At 43.6% G+C, this 19,100-nt stretch overlaps 1 protein-coding gene across 1 annotated transcript; it reads right to left on the reverse strand.

Moving 5' to 3' along the window:
* Positions 1-695: 695 nt before the first annotated feature.
* Positions 696-18,251, reverse strand: LOC147161577 (zinc finger SWIM domain-containing protein 6-like). Its single transcript, XM_086097420.1, has 13 exons — positions 17,561-18,251; positions 10,033-10,383; positions 9,800-9,948; positions 9,558-9,708; positions 7,724-7,906; positions 7,411-7,572; positions 7,061-7,207; positions 5,739-6,065; positions 5,392-5,527; positions 5,164-5,321; positions 3,969-4,132; positions 3,826-3,907; positions 696-2,967 (listed from the first exon to the last, which is right to left on the reverse strand). The coding sequence occupies exons 1-13, from the start codon at positions 17,940-17,942 to the stop codon at positions 2,102-2,104; spliced, it is 3,258 nt and encodes a 1,085-aa protein (XP_085953546.1). The 5' UTR covers positions 17,943-18,251; the 3' UTR covers positions 696-2,101.
* Positions 18,252-19,100: the final 849 nt, after the last annotated feature.

Raw genomic sequence — 19,100 nt, forward strand, 5'->3', positions numbered from 1 at the left:
AGGTTTTCATACCCTTGTTAACAAAAGTGGAAAAACATGTCAAATTAATAGAAATCGTTAAAATGAATTTTTGACGTCTATAGGCGTCAATGGCAGTGAACGAGTTAAGATGGTGAGAGGCAGTGGTGGTTTTTGGCAAGTGCAATATGTGCAGCCGCACAGGGTAGCTTGGCAACGTAACCCTGAACCCTAACCCAAGTTCTGAGTTCGGTCCCAGCCTCCAGGCCATGCTCTTGAAATACTCAACTTCTCTGTGTTCCCGATGTTCGGGTTTGTTTGCCACGAGATCAGCAGCTAGCCTTGTTAGCAAGGATTAAACTGTTAAATCTGACTTTATGTAAGGTCACGAATGTCTCAAAGAAAGACAAGAGATGCTTCTATTAATTTAACAAAGCTGACAAATCACGATTAGTGTATTACGTTAAAGGGAGCTAGCGGCATTGCCCTAGCGACAGTGCAATGTACCGGTAAGTGACATATGCTAATGCTACAGAAAGAAAAAACAACAACAGCAAGCTTGTATATATGTTTTGTCTAATGTAATTAAATAAAGTGTGTCTTCAAGCCGGTTTCTATCTATATGGTAGACCTGGATTGTCTATCATAAAAAAAAAAAAAATTCTAATATCAACTTTGTTTGGCAAAGCTAGCATTAGCCTGCCACTAGCCAAACAAGAAGAACAGTTCATCCTTGCTAGAACCAAGAACTGAAACTTTAATGCAAAATCCAAATGTTTCTCTGAACAAGTTTACAAAACAGTGATTTAGTCACAAATAAACAAAATCAGTGTTAACAAACATCAGTTTCAGAAGCATGTTGATGCCGTGGTACAATCTTTTTATGTAATAAATAACAGCAACTAAAACAAAAGGCGTCAACAACAACAACAACAACCGAAATGAGCTTTTCAAGCCAACAACAAAAAATAAAATCAAAAATCAAAATCAAATTAAAGACACTTACATTTGGTTGTCAGAACTCTCGTTTGCTTGTAAGGAAAGCAGTTAGCAGAATTAATTCCTTGCAGTGTACCAGCGGGCCAAAGTGGACATGGACCTTGAGCCGGACATAAAGAGTACGGAATAAATGCTCCAACGGCTTAACGTGGTTGTTTTAAAGCATTAAGACGACAAGGCAAGAAAAACGGCTGCTCGCTCGGGCCGACAGTAGAAGAACGTTTCTCGAGACAAAGTTCCGACGTGAAACGGAAGCAATTTTGTTGCGTTTTTTTTCTTTCTTCTTTTTGCTCGCTCTTCCTTCCACAAATGTGCTTTGCTCGTTCACCAACTGTCCTTCTGATATGTTGAGAAAAAAAAAACTAAACGGACTGCAGCTTCAAGTATTTGTGCCTCACATAGACTCTTCTGTCATAACTTAACATTTGTTGCCCATAAAATTTTCATATTTACATTAAATGCTTTCGTTCTCGTATCTTCTTCTTCTTCTTGTGTTGCTCCCCCCCCCCCCAAGAGACATCCCTGAGAAGGTTTCTGTGTAACGTCTGGCAAAACGAGCGAAACCAAACGAGTTTTTTTTTTCCTGAAACAGGAACACAAGGTGAGAACGCGAACACGAGGATTGGGGGGGGGGGGGGGGGGGGGGGGCTGAACCTCGAACCCAGGCCAACCTATAGCGGGTTACATCTCTAACCCTTAACCCAACTGGAACCCTAACCATAAGACTAATTCTAACCCTGTACAAAGAAGAGGTGCTGAATGGTCGCTCCATTTGGTTTCTCTTTGAAACGGTTGGCAAAGGGTGAGGCGGACGTTAATGTTTGTATTCAGTGTAAGACTTATTCATACCCAAAAAAAAAAAAAAAAAAAAAAAGTCTCGCAGGCACACCCAAGTGCAGTGGACCCAGTTTTGCCATGGTTCATCATTCGTTCCCTTGCTTATAATCAGATTTTTAAGAAAGGTCTGGAACGCATCCACTGGCGATAAAAGGAGGTTCACTGCACTCTTTTCGTCGTTCACATTTTGGCCCAATCATTTTGAAATGTTCAAACTCTCAATAAGACTTTAGGCTAACTTCAAGTTGTAGGATAAAACTCAAGTAAAAAAAGGTGGCGTTTTGGTCATTTTCGTTCTTGCCGCCCGTCAGCCGAAGCGCTCCCGGACGAGCATCATGAGCTTCTTTTTGCCCTTGTACATTTGCTTGAGGTTGTCGACGAACTGCGTGAACTGCGCGTGGCCCTCGTGCGCCATGACGAAGGTCTCGCGCGCCTTGCTGAGGAACTCGATGAACTCGCCGTAGTGCCGCGGGCTGATGTGCGTGAGGCGCGAATGCGTGGTTTTGATGTAGGTGGCGATGGTGGCGTCCAGCAGGTGCCGCAGCGGCGCCTTATCCAGGGACATCAGCTTGGCCGCGTTCCTGCGGCTGTGCAGCGCCACCGCGCCGGGCGTGGTCAGCGTGCAGCGGCGCAGGATGTCCGACAGAACCGTGGCGCACTTGACGCTCTTCACCACCAACGGGATGATGGCCGCCAGCTCGTTTTTGCCCAGCGAGTGGCTCAAACCGCAGGCCCACAAGACGTCGTTGATGGCCGGGTGCGTGTCCTGGTTGTAGCTGAGCTTCAGGTGCGTCACGGCTAACGTGGCGAGCTTGTACGCCCGCATGGGGTAGCCGCGGTGCTCCATGTAGCGGGCGATGGTGAACAGCTGCGTGTAGCTCATGCCGGTGGAGGCGGCGGCGCTCAGCACGATCTTGTAGGCCGTCTCGAAGGCCACGTGGTCCTTCTCGCACAGCGTCAGCGCCGGCAGGGCGCAGTTCTGCGGGTCCTTCATGGCGCACTGCAGCGCCAGCGTGTGCGCCGAGTTGTACAAGTTCTCCTGCTGCTGAGAGGTCGCGTGGAGGCGCGCGACGGTGCTGTTGGACATGATGCTGCTCGCCACCACGCTGGTGGCCTCCATGGGCGTGAAGAGGGTGTACCAGCTTTGCATGATGTTGTTCAGCGCAAACACACCTGAGACACAAAAGTGGATTATTTTATAATAATGCCAAATGACACCATTCAAATTTCAACTCGCTTCAGAAATTCTCGCCTTCCTGGGAATATAATAGTCTGATTCCACATTACTTAGTTTGTGCACGATTTAACGTTAAATATAAACTTCCCCCCATTTATTTAACTCATTCGCTACCATTAACGGCTATAAAATGTAAAAAAAATCATTTTAACTATTTCTATTAGTTAAAAATTTTAAAAAGAGTATGAAAACCTAGGATTTTTTAATTGTACATTTAGAACAGATATAAAATTTGTGATTGTGAGTTAACTAGTGAAGTAATGCGATTAATTATGATTACAAATTTAAAAAAAAGAAGAAAAGATTATATAAAAAAAAATAGATTTTAATGTTTTTTTAATTACTTAAAAAAACCGAAGAAAAGATTATTAAAAATTAGGGGCGTCCGGCGATTCAAATTTTTTCGTAATTAATCGCATGTCTTCACTAGTTAACTCCCGATTAATCACAAATTGTATATCTGTTCTAAATGTACAATATATTTTTTCTAGGTTTTCATACTCTGGTTAACAAAAGTGGGAAAAAAAAGTTAAACTAATAGAAATAGTTCAAATAAATTTTTGACGTCTATAGCCGTCAATGGCAGTGAATGAGTTATTAGTCATTTTCATTCAAATCTTAGCATTCAGCTTTCAGCATTCCCAAGCAATTTCTCCAAAAATTGCACTTTGTCGAGTTTACAAAGTGGTTACATAAAATTTCAATTTGGGGATAAAAAAATTGGTGGCTCAAGGCTCATCAAGCTCCTTCCTCCATTCGTCATTCGTCTTCAACACTTTGCAACGTCAACTCACCCACTGCGGTGGCACACGTGACAAGCCAGCGTACCATGTCTCGTCTTCGCCAGTTGAGGGTGGACAGCGTCATCCTCATCACCTGCAAAAGAGCGGCAAATGAGCCAAGAACAGATGGGACGGCAAAGAAGGCGCGCCTTTACCTGGAGTCCCAGTTCCAGAGAAACCTTGAGCATCGTCAGGTCGGGCAGGCTGTCCATCATGGTGGCGATCTTGAAGGCGTCCTGGGCCAGCTTGAAGATGTGCGACGAGGAGTGGATGTTCTTCTGGATGGACTCCAGCACCGTTTGCAGCTTGTGAGCGTCACCTGACGACACATACGCTCGAAATATTGTGGGACGCGCCAATAAGGAGACAGTGGTAGGAGTCTTTCCTGGACTTGTGGACACATTCCAGACTCACCCCTAAGAATTTGCAATTTATTTTTGCTCTTTCCACATGCTAAATGTCTCAAAATCGATTTTATTTCAATTATTTTATACTGTCTTGCCCTTGTTTGTGTGTGCCTTTATTGGGAGCACTGTTCATGTTGTACACGATTTGGCCATTTAGGGGCAGTGCGGTTCCGCTCGTTCTAATACACTGTTAAGTTGAAGCCACATAGAAGCAAAAAGTTATGATCAAGTTATTTCAATAAAAGTTTGTTTTTTTTGCAGTGTAGGATGTTAAGATGCTTCTCTGTCATTCTTTTGAGTGATAAAAGTGCCACGAGCAGCGCGCTAATTAGCATTAGCGAGTCAGACTGGAGTAGATCATGACAATTCTTTGCATATCTATAAATTGAAGCAGAAATCATTGTCAATCAAATAATTTTGAATCTAAAATTGTTCTAAGGCTGTCAAATAATCGATTCTGAATCAAATCGCAGACCCAAAAATCGGAATGGAATCATGAGACAGTGAAAGATTCCCAGCCCGAATTAATATCACACTATGAACCTCACAATACGATAATTGTCACAATATTGTGAGGAGGTTGGTGATAAAAAAAAAAAAGGGGGGGGGGAGCTTACGACTGCATGCTTGGCTGAAGTGGGCAAATTTTTTATTTTATTTTTTGTCCGGTATGCTGAAAAGTAATTGCTGGTATGACTGATTTATAGGAATGAAAACTGTCACAGTCACCAAAACATTCCCATTTAAAATTAAACTGCACTATTAAACTAACCACCAGCGGGTGCTAGAACTGCACAAATGGAATACAACCTCGCTTTTTTTAACAGATGTGCCGCTAACGTGACATGACGACGACGCCATTGTGGCAATTTTAATCTCGCAATGTTACATCAATTGGTTTCATTTTTGAAAGACAGAAAAAAAAAAAAAACTCCTGACGCACCATTGGCAGCGGTGAGCATGGTGGACGCCAATTCACATTGCTGGGACTCGACGTGGCTGAGCGTGAACCAGCGAGGGTAACGACTGGCTACCACCGACACCATGTGATGCGAGCGCGACAGGTCGCCGCACGCCATGCTCGACTCCAGGACCGGCAGCCTTGAACACAAGACAGCAAAACACAGTCAATTATGATGCGCTAATAAGTCGGCACGGAAATTCCGCTCACCTCATGGCCCTCAGTGCAATTTTGTAGGCAAGCTCGGCATCGTGAGGTAGCAGCGAGGTGAAGAGATACTTGGCGAAAGTGTGCATGGGGACGCTCTCTCTGTAGAGCAACTCGCCCAGACCGCTGTATGGACCAGCTGGAATAGGAGGCACAGCGGAAAACATCATTATGCAAAATCCATGCGTTCTACAGTTGGTAACGACGGGCCAAAATCTTTAGAACTTGATCATAAAATGTCTGCTTCAAACCAAAATGGCAGCCATCCCGTATCGCCAACATGTGGCCCAAATTCATGCTAGCTCCAGGGGCTGAATATTATCCGGAACGTCCCCGTGGATTTGACTCACCCTCCAGCAAGATGGCGGCTTGCTTGCGGAAGACGTTGACCAGCACGTCGTCCAGCTGCAGCTGTTGCAGTTTCGCCAGCAGCTGCTCCTCGTTGCGACACACCTTCTCCTGCGCGTACAGCCCGTCGGGCATGACCCGCTGCTGCCCCAGGCCGATCAGCGCCACCTCCACCGCCAGCGCCACCGGCGTCTCGCCCGCATCGGCGGCCGCGTCCGCGTCCGCGTCCGTCTCGATGAGGGTGCTGAAGAGGGTGCCCACGGGGTCCAGGGGGTGTCCCACCCAGCCCTCCAGGTTGGTGACGGACGTCATGCCCGTGTGGAGCACCTCTGCCCACACACAATGTGCGCCATCTTAAATGTTACTACAGCAAGGAGAGCTACGGGTAATGTAAGAAATAATTTGTTCATTATAATTAAACAATTTTAAATCAAATGTTAAATTGCTCATTTCCGTAGTAAAATGCGTTTGTTTACATCGGTAGCAAGTAACTAGTTATAATATTTGATTACTTTTTTTTTACTCAAGTCGGTCTAAAAAAAGTATACATTATATACATATATATATTTTTTTCTATTCTCCTCATTAAATAATGTGCTAATTGATTTGGTGTAAATAATAAAGACATGCAATACCATATGTAAATATGCCTATTTAATTTTTATTGTATACAATTTTGAAATTCGCGTGATTTACTACTTTTATTAAAATAATATGTCTATTGCATTAATTTATCTTTGTCTTTTAAATGCATTAAAAAAATGGTATTCATTTTATTTACCTATTTAAGTAATTTGCTAATTTCATTACGGTAAATAAACACACATTTTGGCACACATTAAAATTTTATAGAAATGCAATAATAAAATTAGAATGTATTATTCTATTATCAAAAAGTCAGTTTCATCCTCAAATTGTTTTTTTTTTTTACTTGTATATTCCTCTTTAGTTTTATTTTTTCAATAATGAATTTGAAAACTGAACAAGAGTCATTATTAAATTACGTAATTTGTTGCCTTAACCTTGAACTATTTTCCCTCAAATGACCACAGATAGATTTGATTATTTTTTTCATTCATCTCATTAGCTAACTGATTTGAAGATTTAATGTTGTCACCATAGTTTAAACAATAAAATGACAAATGAGCATGAGTTATTTTATTGCATTAATTTGGTAATTTTGATCCAACAATTAATGTCAAATAAATTATTTTGTTTTAGATCAAATTAATAAATAATAAAATAAAACAAATTAATAACACGTCAATGAATATGGCTTATTATACATTATTAAGTGACAAAAAAAAAAAAAGTGAGCAAAGACCTTTCTTGTGAGTACAGAAGAACTCGAGCTGCTTTCGCTGCTGCCGCCGTAGCGTGTTGACCACGGCCACAGCCAGCCGGAGCGCCTCCTCGGAGTACCCGTGAGAACGCAGGGCGTCCACGCGGGCACACGCCGTAGGTACATGCTCTGTAAAGAAAAATTATTGGCCACACAGACACCAAAAAATAAATAAATACATACACTTGCTCTGTATATTGCGACTGCTCCGTGTGAAGGTTTATACTTACCATTATAGCTATGCTAATTACCGTTAGCCTGCCCATAGTGGTTCACTTTCTACGCGAGCGCTAAGCTAGCAGATTTTCGTTCAACGCTTCTGTTCGTCTCACCGTGCCACAGGGGCCACCCCCGGCTGTTGAAGAGGTCCAGGTTGTCTTGGCAACAGCGTTCGGCGTTGTGTTCCTCGGTGAGGATGCGCTGCAGGTGGGGATCTTGCCAGTGCAGGTCGCAGGCCTCTATGGCCCGTGTGAACACCGTGCGCTGAGGTTGTTCTGAGCGGGGGCGGAAGTGGAGCATTTATTTCATGTCCACAAAATGAGCTTCTTCATGGCTTAAAATTAAACGTGAAGAGAGTCACCTCCCAGGCCTGATTACATCTAAAAAAAAAAAAAAATGAGTAGTTTGAAATTGGTGAGTCCTCACCGGCGTTGGCGTTGTGTCCTCCCGGCACGGCGTTGGTGAGGTTGCCGAGCTGGCTGCCGCCCTGGTTCCCGTCTTCCAGGGGGCACACGTCCACGCCGTTCCAGCGGCAGAGTTGCAGCAGCCAACCCGATTTCTGGTCGGCGTTACACTGAGGGTTGAGGACGATGCACATCCACAGCGCCCCTGCGCCAACACAAAACCATACCTCATCGTTTTCGCTCGTAACGGTCTACCGCGTTAGCATTGTTAGCATGTTGCAGTAGCATCTGATATTGTGTATGATGAACACCTTTTAAGATGTTGCATGCTAACATTTCCACAGACGGAGACAAAAGGTTGTAGCCTTTTTGTATTGCTAGCTTGCCACCAGTAGCATTTGATATTGTGTACATAGCTACAATAGATAGCATGTAAGCAACGTAGCACTGTTAGCACGCATTAGTAATATATTATACTGCGTGTTGGAACACTTTTTGATAGAACCACAAGCAAGTTAGCATTGTTAGTATGTATCAGTCACATTTGATATTGCAAGTGGACTCTTCTGGTGGACACCTTTTTGATAGTTGACTAAATCTACACTGCTAGCACGTTAGCATCAATCGCATATATCAGTACCATTTGATATTGTGTACCTCGATCTCCCGTGCCGCCTTTAACTGAGCTACGCGAAACGCTACTTCATTTCAGTTACCAGAGCTTTCACGTTAATAAAATAATTTATTTGCCCATGCAGGTGGCCATAAATGATCTGCTTTTTTTTTTCTTGTTCTGTGAGAACAACAAGCCCACTGGCTGCGCACTGGGCAAAAATGGGGAGGCGCGAAGACGATGAGAGAACAATGGACAATGAGCGCCGATGAATAAAGGATGACAGATGACAAGAGCAAGAAAACAGCAGAGGTGAAGACGAGAGGGAGGGAGGATGGACAAGGTTTGGGGGGGGAGGGGCCTCTTTGTTCAGAGTGCGCCAAGTACAACAACAGGGGGGAGTAAAGCAAGAGCTAGGATTTATGGTGGCAAAACGCAGTCATGTTTATCAGCTGCTTTTTTTCTTCTTTTTTTTTAAGGGATGGAATTGTGTCAGAAACGCCTTCTCTGCACTTGACACGCTGCCCCCTACTGACAGGGAGGGAAAAGGGACTACTGTTAGCAAGTTCATGTTAACATTTGTACAGCAACGGTAATGCAAATGTTTACAGTAAGGATGAATATGACATTATCGTTACTATTTTTGTGCAGCTCTTAATAGACATGAGTGCTTTAATGCAGACTCTTTCCATTTATTTTAGTTTTCATTATGTAAAGAGGTTTTTTTTGCATTACTATTACAGACAATATTTACAATTGATAAACCATATTACGGTAGAGGTAAAAAAAAACAATATGGTAGAGGTATTTTTTCTCTCTTATTTTTACCCCCTTTCTTATTTTCTCTTTTTTAAATTTAATATATACACAGTCACAGTAGTTTTTTTATTTCCACATTTTCATTAGATATTTTTTACATTTCGGTTAATCAATTACACAAATTTAAATTACTTCTAAATAAAACAAATTGCATGTTTAATTTTATTTAAATTTACCGTAAGTAAAAAGTTAATTAACTAGTCAATTGTAATTACATTAATTGAAAATAATACAAAATGTAAACGAGTTTACTTAAGCGTGTAACATTTGTAAAATGTATTTGAATATGTTAATTCACAGTAATCAATCATCATTTTTTTAACCCGAGTCCTTTGAATTTTTAATGTCATCTGTAATTCTCAACCATTATGATATTTTGACAAAAGCACGTTGATATAAAAAAAAAAAAAAGGCAAGTACCGACCGAGTTCATCCCAGAGCTGCCTGTACTTGTCGGTCATGGCGGTCTCCTGTTGGCGCCACAGCGCCAGCCGGGGGTCCCCCATGAACTGCTCGGTGATCAGCGTCAGCATGCGGGCGCCGTTAGAGTCCCGCATCTTCAGCATCTCTCGCACCTGCGACCAAACAATTGTGAGAAAAAGCATTGGAGGAGGATGGCGGGCTGTACTTGTGGCCGTGAAGGGGCCGGCGGTGGGGTCCGCTTGCCTTGCTGAAGAGGAGGTTGAGATGCTTGCCCGAGCCGTGGTAGCTGCACTGAGAGAGGAAGTGCTTGACCTGCTCCTGGACCTGCTCCTCGTCCAGATGCCAGCAGTTGTCGTCGTCCACGCTGGCCCCGGCCGTCGGGTCAGGAGCACCTGAAGACCACCGCAAGTTCAGGACGATAATTGACTTTTTTTCGGGAATGGTCGAATGCTAGTAGACATGAGTGCTGCGCTCACCGTGCACTTGGTTGATCTCGGAGTTCTGCAGCAGGATCTCGTCGGCCAGCTTCTGCGCGGTGGGCAGCACCTCGGTGTGGTGCACCGTGATCAGGTACTGGACCAGCTTCTGCAGCTGGTCGCGGTTCATCTGGAACAGCGCCTCCGAGATGGGCAGCCGCAGCTTGACCTGCCCGGGGCTGCGCACGCGGTACAGCGCCAGCGCCACCACGTGGGCGCAGTAGAAGATGTCCTTGTTGCCGCAGCTGCACGTCACCGCCGTGATCTTGCAGCGGTCGAAGCTCACGCTCACGTTGCACAGCAGCTCCGGCGCCGAGGACGGCTCGCGCACCGTGCCGCTCAGGTGGAAGCCTGCACGGGGCAAGAAAGTGACGGTAAATTTGCTGCCTAAACGGGTTGTGACTGAAAACAGAACAGAAAAACAAGTTTTAGCCATTTCCGCCTAAATGGGTTGCAATAGAAAATGTAAATCAAGCTGAGACACAGCAACGATTCGTGGTGGGCCAACAGTTTTTGGTGCAGCGGCGATGATATGTTAACACAACGTGTCGTCAACTAGTTTGCTGCCTGAACGGGTTGAAATAAAAAAGTCATACGCTAAGCAAAGTTCCGTGCTGGACCAATTCCAAATAAGATACAATTTTTTTGATGCAACAGCAATTAAATGGGGAACATAATACGTAGTCAACTAGGTTGCCACCTAAATGGGTTGCAACAGAAACTTTACCTTCTTTATGTTCTATTCAAAGTTTTGCGGTGGACCTTTTACAACTACGGCTTGTGGTGTTATAGCAGTTTTGTCAACAACCAGTTTCCTGTCTAAACAGGTTGCTGTAACAGGGAGATGTTTGTGCTAGCTCAGCCATCCTCATACGGGACAAGAGACAACAACTGTCAGTCACCTGTTTGTTGGATGAACAAGTCTGCCGCCTAAACGAGTAGCAACGGAAAGCCAAAGTAGCCAACAAGTTTGGCGCGTAAACAGGTTGCAATAAAAATCGTAAACAAAGCTGGAAGAGAACAGAGTCTTGTGCCAGAATTTTTAACTAAGATAAAAAAACAAACAATTTGGTGCAATATTAAATATATGTGCCAACTAGTTTGCTGCCTAAGTGGGTTGCAATTTCAAACTGTATATGTAGCTGGATAAGAGATAGAACCCCTTTTCAACTAAGATTACACTGTTGTTGATGCAATAACAATGATGTGTGCTACACAGAGTGTAGTTAACCACTTTGCCGCCTAAACGGGTTGCATTAGAAACTGTAAACAAAGTTGGAAGAGAGTAAAGTTACTTGCCTGGGCATTTTCAGCTAAGGTAAGACTTTTGGTGCAATACAATGAGTAAAGTCAACCGATTTACCGGCTAAACGGGTTGCAATACAAGCTAACAAAGATAGACGAGGGCAAAGTTTTGCCAGGAATGTGACAGTCTGTGGCGAGCTGCACCGATCTCAACCTCTGTTGTGTTTTTATTTGTGACTTTCATGACTCATCTGAAGGAAATTGTCAAAATAATTAGGCTAAGGATGCTAAAAGCTAATTAGCGGCTAACAGGTAGCACTCAGGGTAGCATGGCTGCTGATTGCTTGTTTTTGTGTCCCCCCCCTCCCAGCGTGCCCGAGATGCCTTTGCTGCCGCATCTCCTCGGGTGACAGATTAGCCTCCCCATTGTCACAACAAAAAGTGGCCACTTGAGCACACAAAGCGCACCTTGGCCCTAGAAGCGCTTGTTCACGCCTCAACGGGCAGCTTTGGCCTTTTTGTGAGTTTTTCTTTGCAAAGAGTGACCTGCCGTAAACCCCCGCCTGACGGACATGCGCCTCGGGCGTGAACGCGGTCGTCCTCTTAGGCTCACCTATTGAGGCGGCACCGCCGCGTCGGGTGGCGGGGGGGTAGAGGAAGGAGTGCCGTTCCCGTGCGGAGCGGCGAACTGCATTATGCAATCGGGTCTGGAGAGGAAGTGCATGACAAAAATGCTGAGCTCAGGACTCTGGCCCGCTGCCAAGCCAACCTCCCGACGCACTCAGCTGAGAGCGTAGCAAGTTTTTTTTTTTTTTTTTTTCTCTCTCCGTTACGTCAGCGGTTCAGCTGCAGGACAGGCATGCCGGGAGCAGGGCCGCCTCGATGGGGAGCAGGCGGGAAGTTGGCGGAGACCGATGCTACAGCATTTACCACATTAACAGACCCATTCAAATGGCGCACTAAAAAGCAGGCTTTATTAAATTAAATTCTAAATTTTTTATATTGCAAATGCCGCAATTTAGAAAAAAAATCCAACAGCACACGTTTTAGAAGTGTCGGTAAAATCCGTTTTAGCCAGGAGGAGAAAGCCTGTTACATTTTGTGGCTTCTTTTCAGCCATGAAAAAGCACCCAGGAACTAACATGTAGTACGGTAAATGTAGTTTCTGCGGTCCAAACACACAATAAAGCTAAAGCTAAAGGTTTGAGCCCTAATAAGATAACGGTGCCAGAACCTCCCCAAAAACAATACCATCCTCATCGGATTGTTAGGGGGGCCCTGATGAGCCTGATTAGCCTTCAGAGTGGGTCAACAAATGGGGGAGCAGCAGCACCACGCAAGTGGCTTTTACCACTAATGTGCTAAAAGAAGGCTATTAGTGTGTGTGTGTGTGTGTGTGTGTGTGTGTGCGCGCGTGTGCGTGCGATGTTTTAGAACCCTTTCAAAATTGAGGATTTGAGTTAACCGGGTCAAAGTGTGGACACCAGTCGCTTATCGTGCTAGCATGCAATGCTAATCAACGGAGAAGTCTTTGTGCTAGCATGCTATGCTAATCAACGGAGAAGTCTTTGTGCTAGCGTGCTATGCTAATCAACGGAGAAGTCTTTGTGCTAGCGTGCTATGCTAATCAACGGAGAAGTCTTTGTGCTAGCGTGCTATGCTAATCAACGGAGAAGTCTTTGTGCTAGCGTGCTATGCTAATCAACGGAGAAGTCTTTCTTTGTGCTAGCGTGCTATGCTAATCAATGGAGAAGTCTTTCTTTGCGCAAGACCGTATTCTCAAAGTCCTTCTATAGCCGTTTTAATGACGCTTTTAAGACAATTAGCGCATTCACCGCCAGCCGTTCTAAAAGTTCCGTATATTGCCCCTGCCGGCCATTTTGAATTGTAAAAAAAAACAAAATTGAGACTTAAGCAACAAAGCTACCAAAAGAAAAGAGTAGACTCTCTTCAAAAAGAAGCTAGTTTTAGTTGACTTCACCAAAAAAATACCAGCTTGTGGTCAAGTTTTTGGTCAAATAAAAACAAGACAAAGAAAGGTCTTTTGATGACAAATCAATTATTTGCAGATCAACAGCTGGATTGTTTTGAAGTCTTTTCTCACCGGAACTAATTAAAAGAATTTCCATCCGGGTTACGACACCCGACTGATGCAAAGTATTTTGTCACTACAGCGAGCCACGTTTGTGACTTGACTTTGTTTGCGGACACAAAGGATGTCCATGTCACAAAACGGCGTGTGTGTGTGTGCGTGAATGTTGATGAAGATAAGACGTGTGTGTACACGATGTACTGGACCGTCACGTGCGATACCGTGCACATGACCACGCTGTAAGTTGAAGCCAGTTTTTTTTTTTTTTTTTTACCGGCTAACCTAACTAATGAGTCAGGATTTCGCAAAGTTGTGGAATTGTAGTCAAACGCTTAAAAAGGAACCCCCGACCGCCATGACGATTTTGCTCTTTATTATTTAGTTGGTTGTTACTAACGTAGCTGTGAGATTCATTCAACGCAGTTAACAACTTTACGGGAAAAAGACGCCCCGTTAACAAGTTAGGCGCATGCCGGGTTGACTTGTTAGAAAGTGACTAATTTTTCTTTTCATTAACAATAAAACAAAAATCAGGTTGAACTCGCAACGCAACAACGACGACGACGACAAAAACGCGCTCGGACCCGGAGAACCTGATTAGTGGCGAATAAAACCATGACCAAAGTACAAAGAATTAGTCGTAGAACCCGATGGAATGAAGTCAAACCGTTTCGTTGTTGTTGTTGCTCTAAAATTAACCAATTGGACGGTGGCTACTGAACTGTTGAGGGAAAATGTGTTTGATTTAGAAGTAAATTAACTCATTCACTGCCATTGACGGCAAACATTTATTTTAACTATTTTTATTAGTTCCACATTTTTTTCCATTTTTGTTAACAAGAGTATGAAAGCCTAGATTATTATTATTTTTTTACATTTAGAACAGATATAAAATTTGTGATTAATCATGAGGTAACTAGTGAAGTCATGCGATTAAAAATTTCAATCGCCTGACGCTCCTAATTTTTAATAATAGTTTCTTCTTTTTTTTAACATTAAAAAATAATTGCAATTATTTTATTTATTTTTCTTTAAAATAAAATATATATTTTTTTAAATTAGGGGCAATTAAAAAATGTTTTAAATTGTAATTAATTGCATGATTCATCACAAATTTTATATCTGCTCCAAACATAATAAAAAAATCTATGTTTCCATACTCTTGTTAACAAAAGTCGGGGAAAAAATGTGAAAGTAAAAGAAATAGTTAAAACGAATTGATGACGTCTATAGCCGTCAATGGCAGTGAGTGAGTTAAGTTACGAGCTTGGTCGCGGGATAAATTAAAAGCACCAGTCTTCTAATAAATAATTCCAGTTGGTTCCCAAGGAAAGTTTGCAATTTTGACAATTCTGTGTATTTTTCGGTCCAGGGAGCCCAGTTGGAGAAGTACTGATGCGGCTCATTCCGAGTTTGCGGCCAAAAGGCCACACAGACGTGTAGCAGACGGCATTAGCATTCCAATGAAGCGTGCGGAGTAAATGGGATTACAGGCCCCGAGGTGTGCGAGTGTGCTTGGGGGGTGAGGGGGAGGAGGGTTGGAGGGGGGGGGGGGGGCAATCTAAAGAAACGACAGCCGCCGCAACTGGGGCGGATTCCTCGAAGGATGCCGCTCAATGTCGTGCCTCGGCGATTACGCAAACTCACACCCCAAAACCTGCAGACTGGGGAGTCAATCACCCCCCTGCTTTTTTTTTTGTGTGTGTGTGTGGGGGGGGGGGGTGCTATTGTGCTCAATATGCTTCCGGCTTCCAAGTCTCTTGGCTACTTGACGAGGGTAGTGGAAGGTGCCTATTGTTTGTTTGTTTGGGGCGACAGGAAGCTCCCAAAGACGCACGTGAACATGGAAACAGGAAATGGAAAATGTATTAGGGATAGAACCGATTATCGGCCGGGCAGATTATCGGTGCTGATATTTGTCATTTTGAACCCGAAGGTCGATAAAGCTGGTATTTCACTGTAGCGAATTTGGGGTTTTGAGATTTGTAAGACAGTTTTTACTTGCCATAAACACATTGGGAACATATTCAGACTATTTTAACAATTCTGGGTATTTTGGGGGTTGATGTTAACAATGTTAGTGGTTGGGTCATTGTTTTCCAAAGTAAAAACAGATGTGTGCAAAAATCGTAATCTTATACAGAAATCAGTGAACAATTACTGTTAATATGCTGAAATCAGAGGATTAGGACCATTTGGAATTAAAAAAAAAAACGGCTCCAAACGATTACTCGATTATCAAAATAGTGGTCGATTAATTTGATCATCGGTTGTGGATTAATCGATTACTTTCGACAGCTCTGCAACAAACGTTTACGTGGGCCGTAAACGCGCCGACATCAAACTAGCTAAAGCAAACCTTCGCTCGGGAAGTTGTGGCTCAACCGAACACAAAAATATAAATGGATGAATCTTTTCATGCGATATTAAAAAGCTTAGTAAAATAAAATTGTGAGAACAGCTTGAGCAAATCCATTAGCGCTCTTGAATGGTCAAAATGTCTGTTAAGTGTCGTAAAACTCCGCCGTGTAGCGTATCATGAAACAATTCAAGTCTGGATGTTTTTTTTTTTTTGAGGACCACAAATAAAAATAGGCGCGTTTGGTTCAAGTTGATCGCCGTAATGCGACATACGTTCCGTGTCCACCTCATATTTTGACGTGAGCAATCTCAATTGTTGTGTAATAGTTATTGAATTAGCTACTCATGGCTCTAAGATCTTTGAAAAAGACTTTGATATGATGAGCGTCGAAAGGGTTTTGCTTTTGCGACACGTTAAAGGCTCTTTGTTTGCTCGGGGGACGCGGCGTAACGTAAAGATTGCGATGAGGACGGCTGGCAAATTAGCATAAATTAGCCATTGATTGATGATTTGGAGTTATAGTATTTGGTAGCAATACAAGGTTTAAAAGCAATTTGAACCAAAGCTTTGCTTTGAGAACTCAAAATAAGATTTGGGGGGGATTTTCTGAGACGTTTTTGGTAGATACAAGATTTCACGCCTGACAGTGACAGTTTATAAAAATGTTTTTGAATATTGTTTTTTTTGTTTGTTTTTTTACAGGCCAATGTGACCCGCAGGAGGGTTTTCTAAATACAACATGATGCATTTTCAGGCACAGAAAACACTTTTGGTGTCAATTCCGCAGAGAAATCAGAACCACATGGCTTCTCTTCCCTGCGATGTTCACACTTTGCTGCTGTCTTACGGCTTTAGGTGGGTGGTAATGCGCTACAAAAACCCGGGTTGCGTCAACCCCGAGCAACTTTTTCAATGCGTTGTAGTTGTTGGCGTAGTTCTAATGGTTGTTCTTTACTTTTACCGGGAGTATTTTTCTACTCTTATTCCGCTCACTACAGTTTTTTCATCTTCATATAATTCATGCGCTGTGATCTGCCTAAAAGCGTTGACATTTCAGCCTACAAGAACTAAAAAATTTTTTTAAAAAAATGTGGTTTTCTGTCATCTCTGCTTGGTGATCTTATTACAAACTTCATTTAAGAGAATTTTGAAGCTGAAGTTGCCGCCATTTTCATTATTTTACCAAATCTATTTTAAGTGTTTGTAATATTGTTGGATAACATAAGCATGTGCAGATTTATGACACGCATGTTGATTAAATAATACATCATTCAGAATTCACTCACTGTTTATTTACTCTATTCTTGAGTCGTTTTTTTTCACTTTGATGTATTTTTTTTCTTTGATGTGTTCCAAAATAAGACAATGTACAGTACATAGAGTAGTTTTAACAGCTTCAGTTAAACGATTTGGCTTTGATGAAAGTAAAAGTTATAAACACATATACGTCTTACAATACAAAAAAATCACCAAAACAAGACAAGACAGGCAGTGCAGTGCATTTTGAAAACATTCTAGCCAGCTCAAACATTTTTTTTTGGGGTGTCAATTCCACACAGAAAGCAGAAGCGTTCCGTGTTCAAACTTTGCACAAAAGCTTGCCAAGAGGCTTAAAAGCGCTTCTTTGTGCGTTTGCATTTTAATTCCATTTTAGGGCGTTTTAAATGTTGCAATGGAAATGCAAAGTGCCCAAAGCGGCGCTCACGCATTCCTATTGAGCCGATTTAAAGCCCCATTGTCGCCCTCTTTTCTTCCTTTGTGGCCGCTCTGCAATTCGTTGTTTTTTTCTTTTCGCCATATTTAAAAAAAAAACAAAAATATCAACTCACCAACTTGCAGGACGTTGTCCACGCAGCCACTCTCCAGGAGGGCGACGCCGCGGCGGAAGGGCAGCCGAGTATCGTCGCCGCTCTCCGGTCCGCCGAGCTCCTCCGCCCCGCTTCCGAAAGACGAATACATGCAGATTTCTCGCTCGCTCCTCGGGAAGGACCAGTACACTATCCGCCGCTGTACGGGCTCCGGAATCCGCTCGAAACACTCCTCCACCCGCTGGAAAGGCCACTTTTCCGCCACTTGCCTCGCCGCGATGTCCAGCAGCGACTCCGGGCTCTGCGTGTCCGAAGACGCCCCGGCAGCGGCTCGCTGGCCCGGCCGACAAGTGGAACCGTGGCCCGGTCTAAAGCAGAGCCGCTTGGGCGCACGGTCCGCCATGCTAGCTTGGCTCAAAATGCAACGGAGTAGGGGGTGGGGGGTGGCGGGTGGGGAGGGGGAGTCAACGCAGCATATGCACGCGAGTAGGAGGCGATAATGTTAGCCACGACTCGGTTGTTAGCCCAATCATCCTTTTAAGGAGCCCGTGTTGGGGGGGGGGGGGGAAGGGCTTCCGTAGGCTTGTCAAACCCCTTTGTTGACAAATGAAGAGAAGGCGGGTCTCTCCGGTCCGGTTAGCTTCCTTCTAAATGCGGACTCCGGGCGGAATTCCCACACGGCCTGTTAGTAAAGATTTTGCGAGCCGCGGAATTAAGACGCTTCCAGGCGGCGAGGGAGGGGGGGGGGGGGGGTGTTCTAATTGCCACTTCCCGGTGGGCGTCGAGATAAGGAGAAAGGCGGTAGCTTAGAGGCGGCCTGTCTGTCAACACTGGAGCCTCGTGGTGGTGTGGAGGGAGGGGAAAGGGGAGGGACCTAACGCAACGCCCGCCCCGTGTGACGTTTAGGGGGGCACTGGAATGTCGGAGCGTTTAAAATCCCCACGTCTGGATTTCGAAATCAGTGTCAGCATGAGCCAGGGAAGGAAGGAGGTATCAACAGGTGAAGGGCTGGATTTCCCCCCTAAAGTCTGAACGGTCTGGAAAAGGCCAAAATGTCCATAAAATAACCTGCTTTTGAAGCAAAATGGCTGACTCGTGACTTATTTTGGAGTCTACTGATGATAAACAACATGTCTACCGTATTTCATATTACTAATTGAAACTTGACTGGTGGCTGAATTCTTTCATCCCGTCTCCTAATTTCAAGTATGATTTTTGTCTTGTACAGTCCCTAACCCCCAAAAATGAAAATTTAATAGATTTTAAATAATTGAGCTCACAATGTTTGAGGGGCACAGATAAAGTCAATGTGAAGCCTGAGAGGGGCATTAGGAATTTATTATTTTATCACAGCCCATTTATTATTGATACCATTAGCATTCATAGACACAAGTGGGGGGCAGTGGTGGATGTTAGCACATTAGCATCCTTAGTTGAACTATAGACACACATAAAATATCTAAAGGAACAATTATTCAAGTTTTGTTAGAGCGTTTAAGCATTTTGCATTGATCTTACATTTATTATTATTTATTTTATTACTACTATTTTTCGGTTACAT

Source organism: Leptonotus elevatus, chromosome 15 (assembly GCF_054856555.1).
Source record: "Leptonotus elevatus isolate MCC_2025b chromosome 15, RoL_Lele_1.0, whole genome shotgun sequence".
NCBI lineage: Eukaryota > Metazoa > Chordata > Actinopteri > Syngnathiformes > Syngnathidae > Leptonotus > Leptonotus elevatus.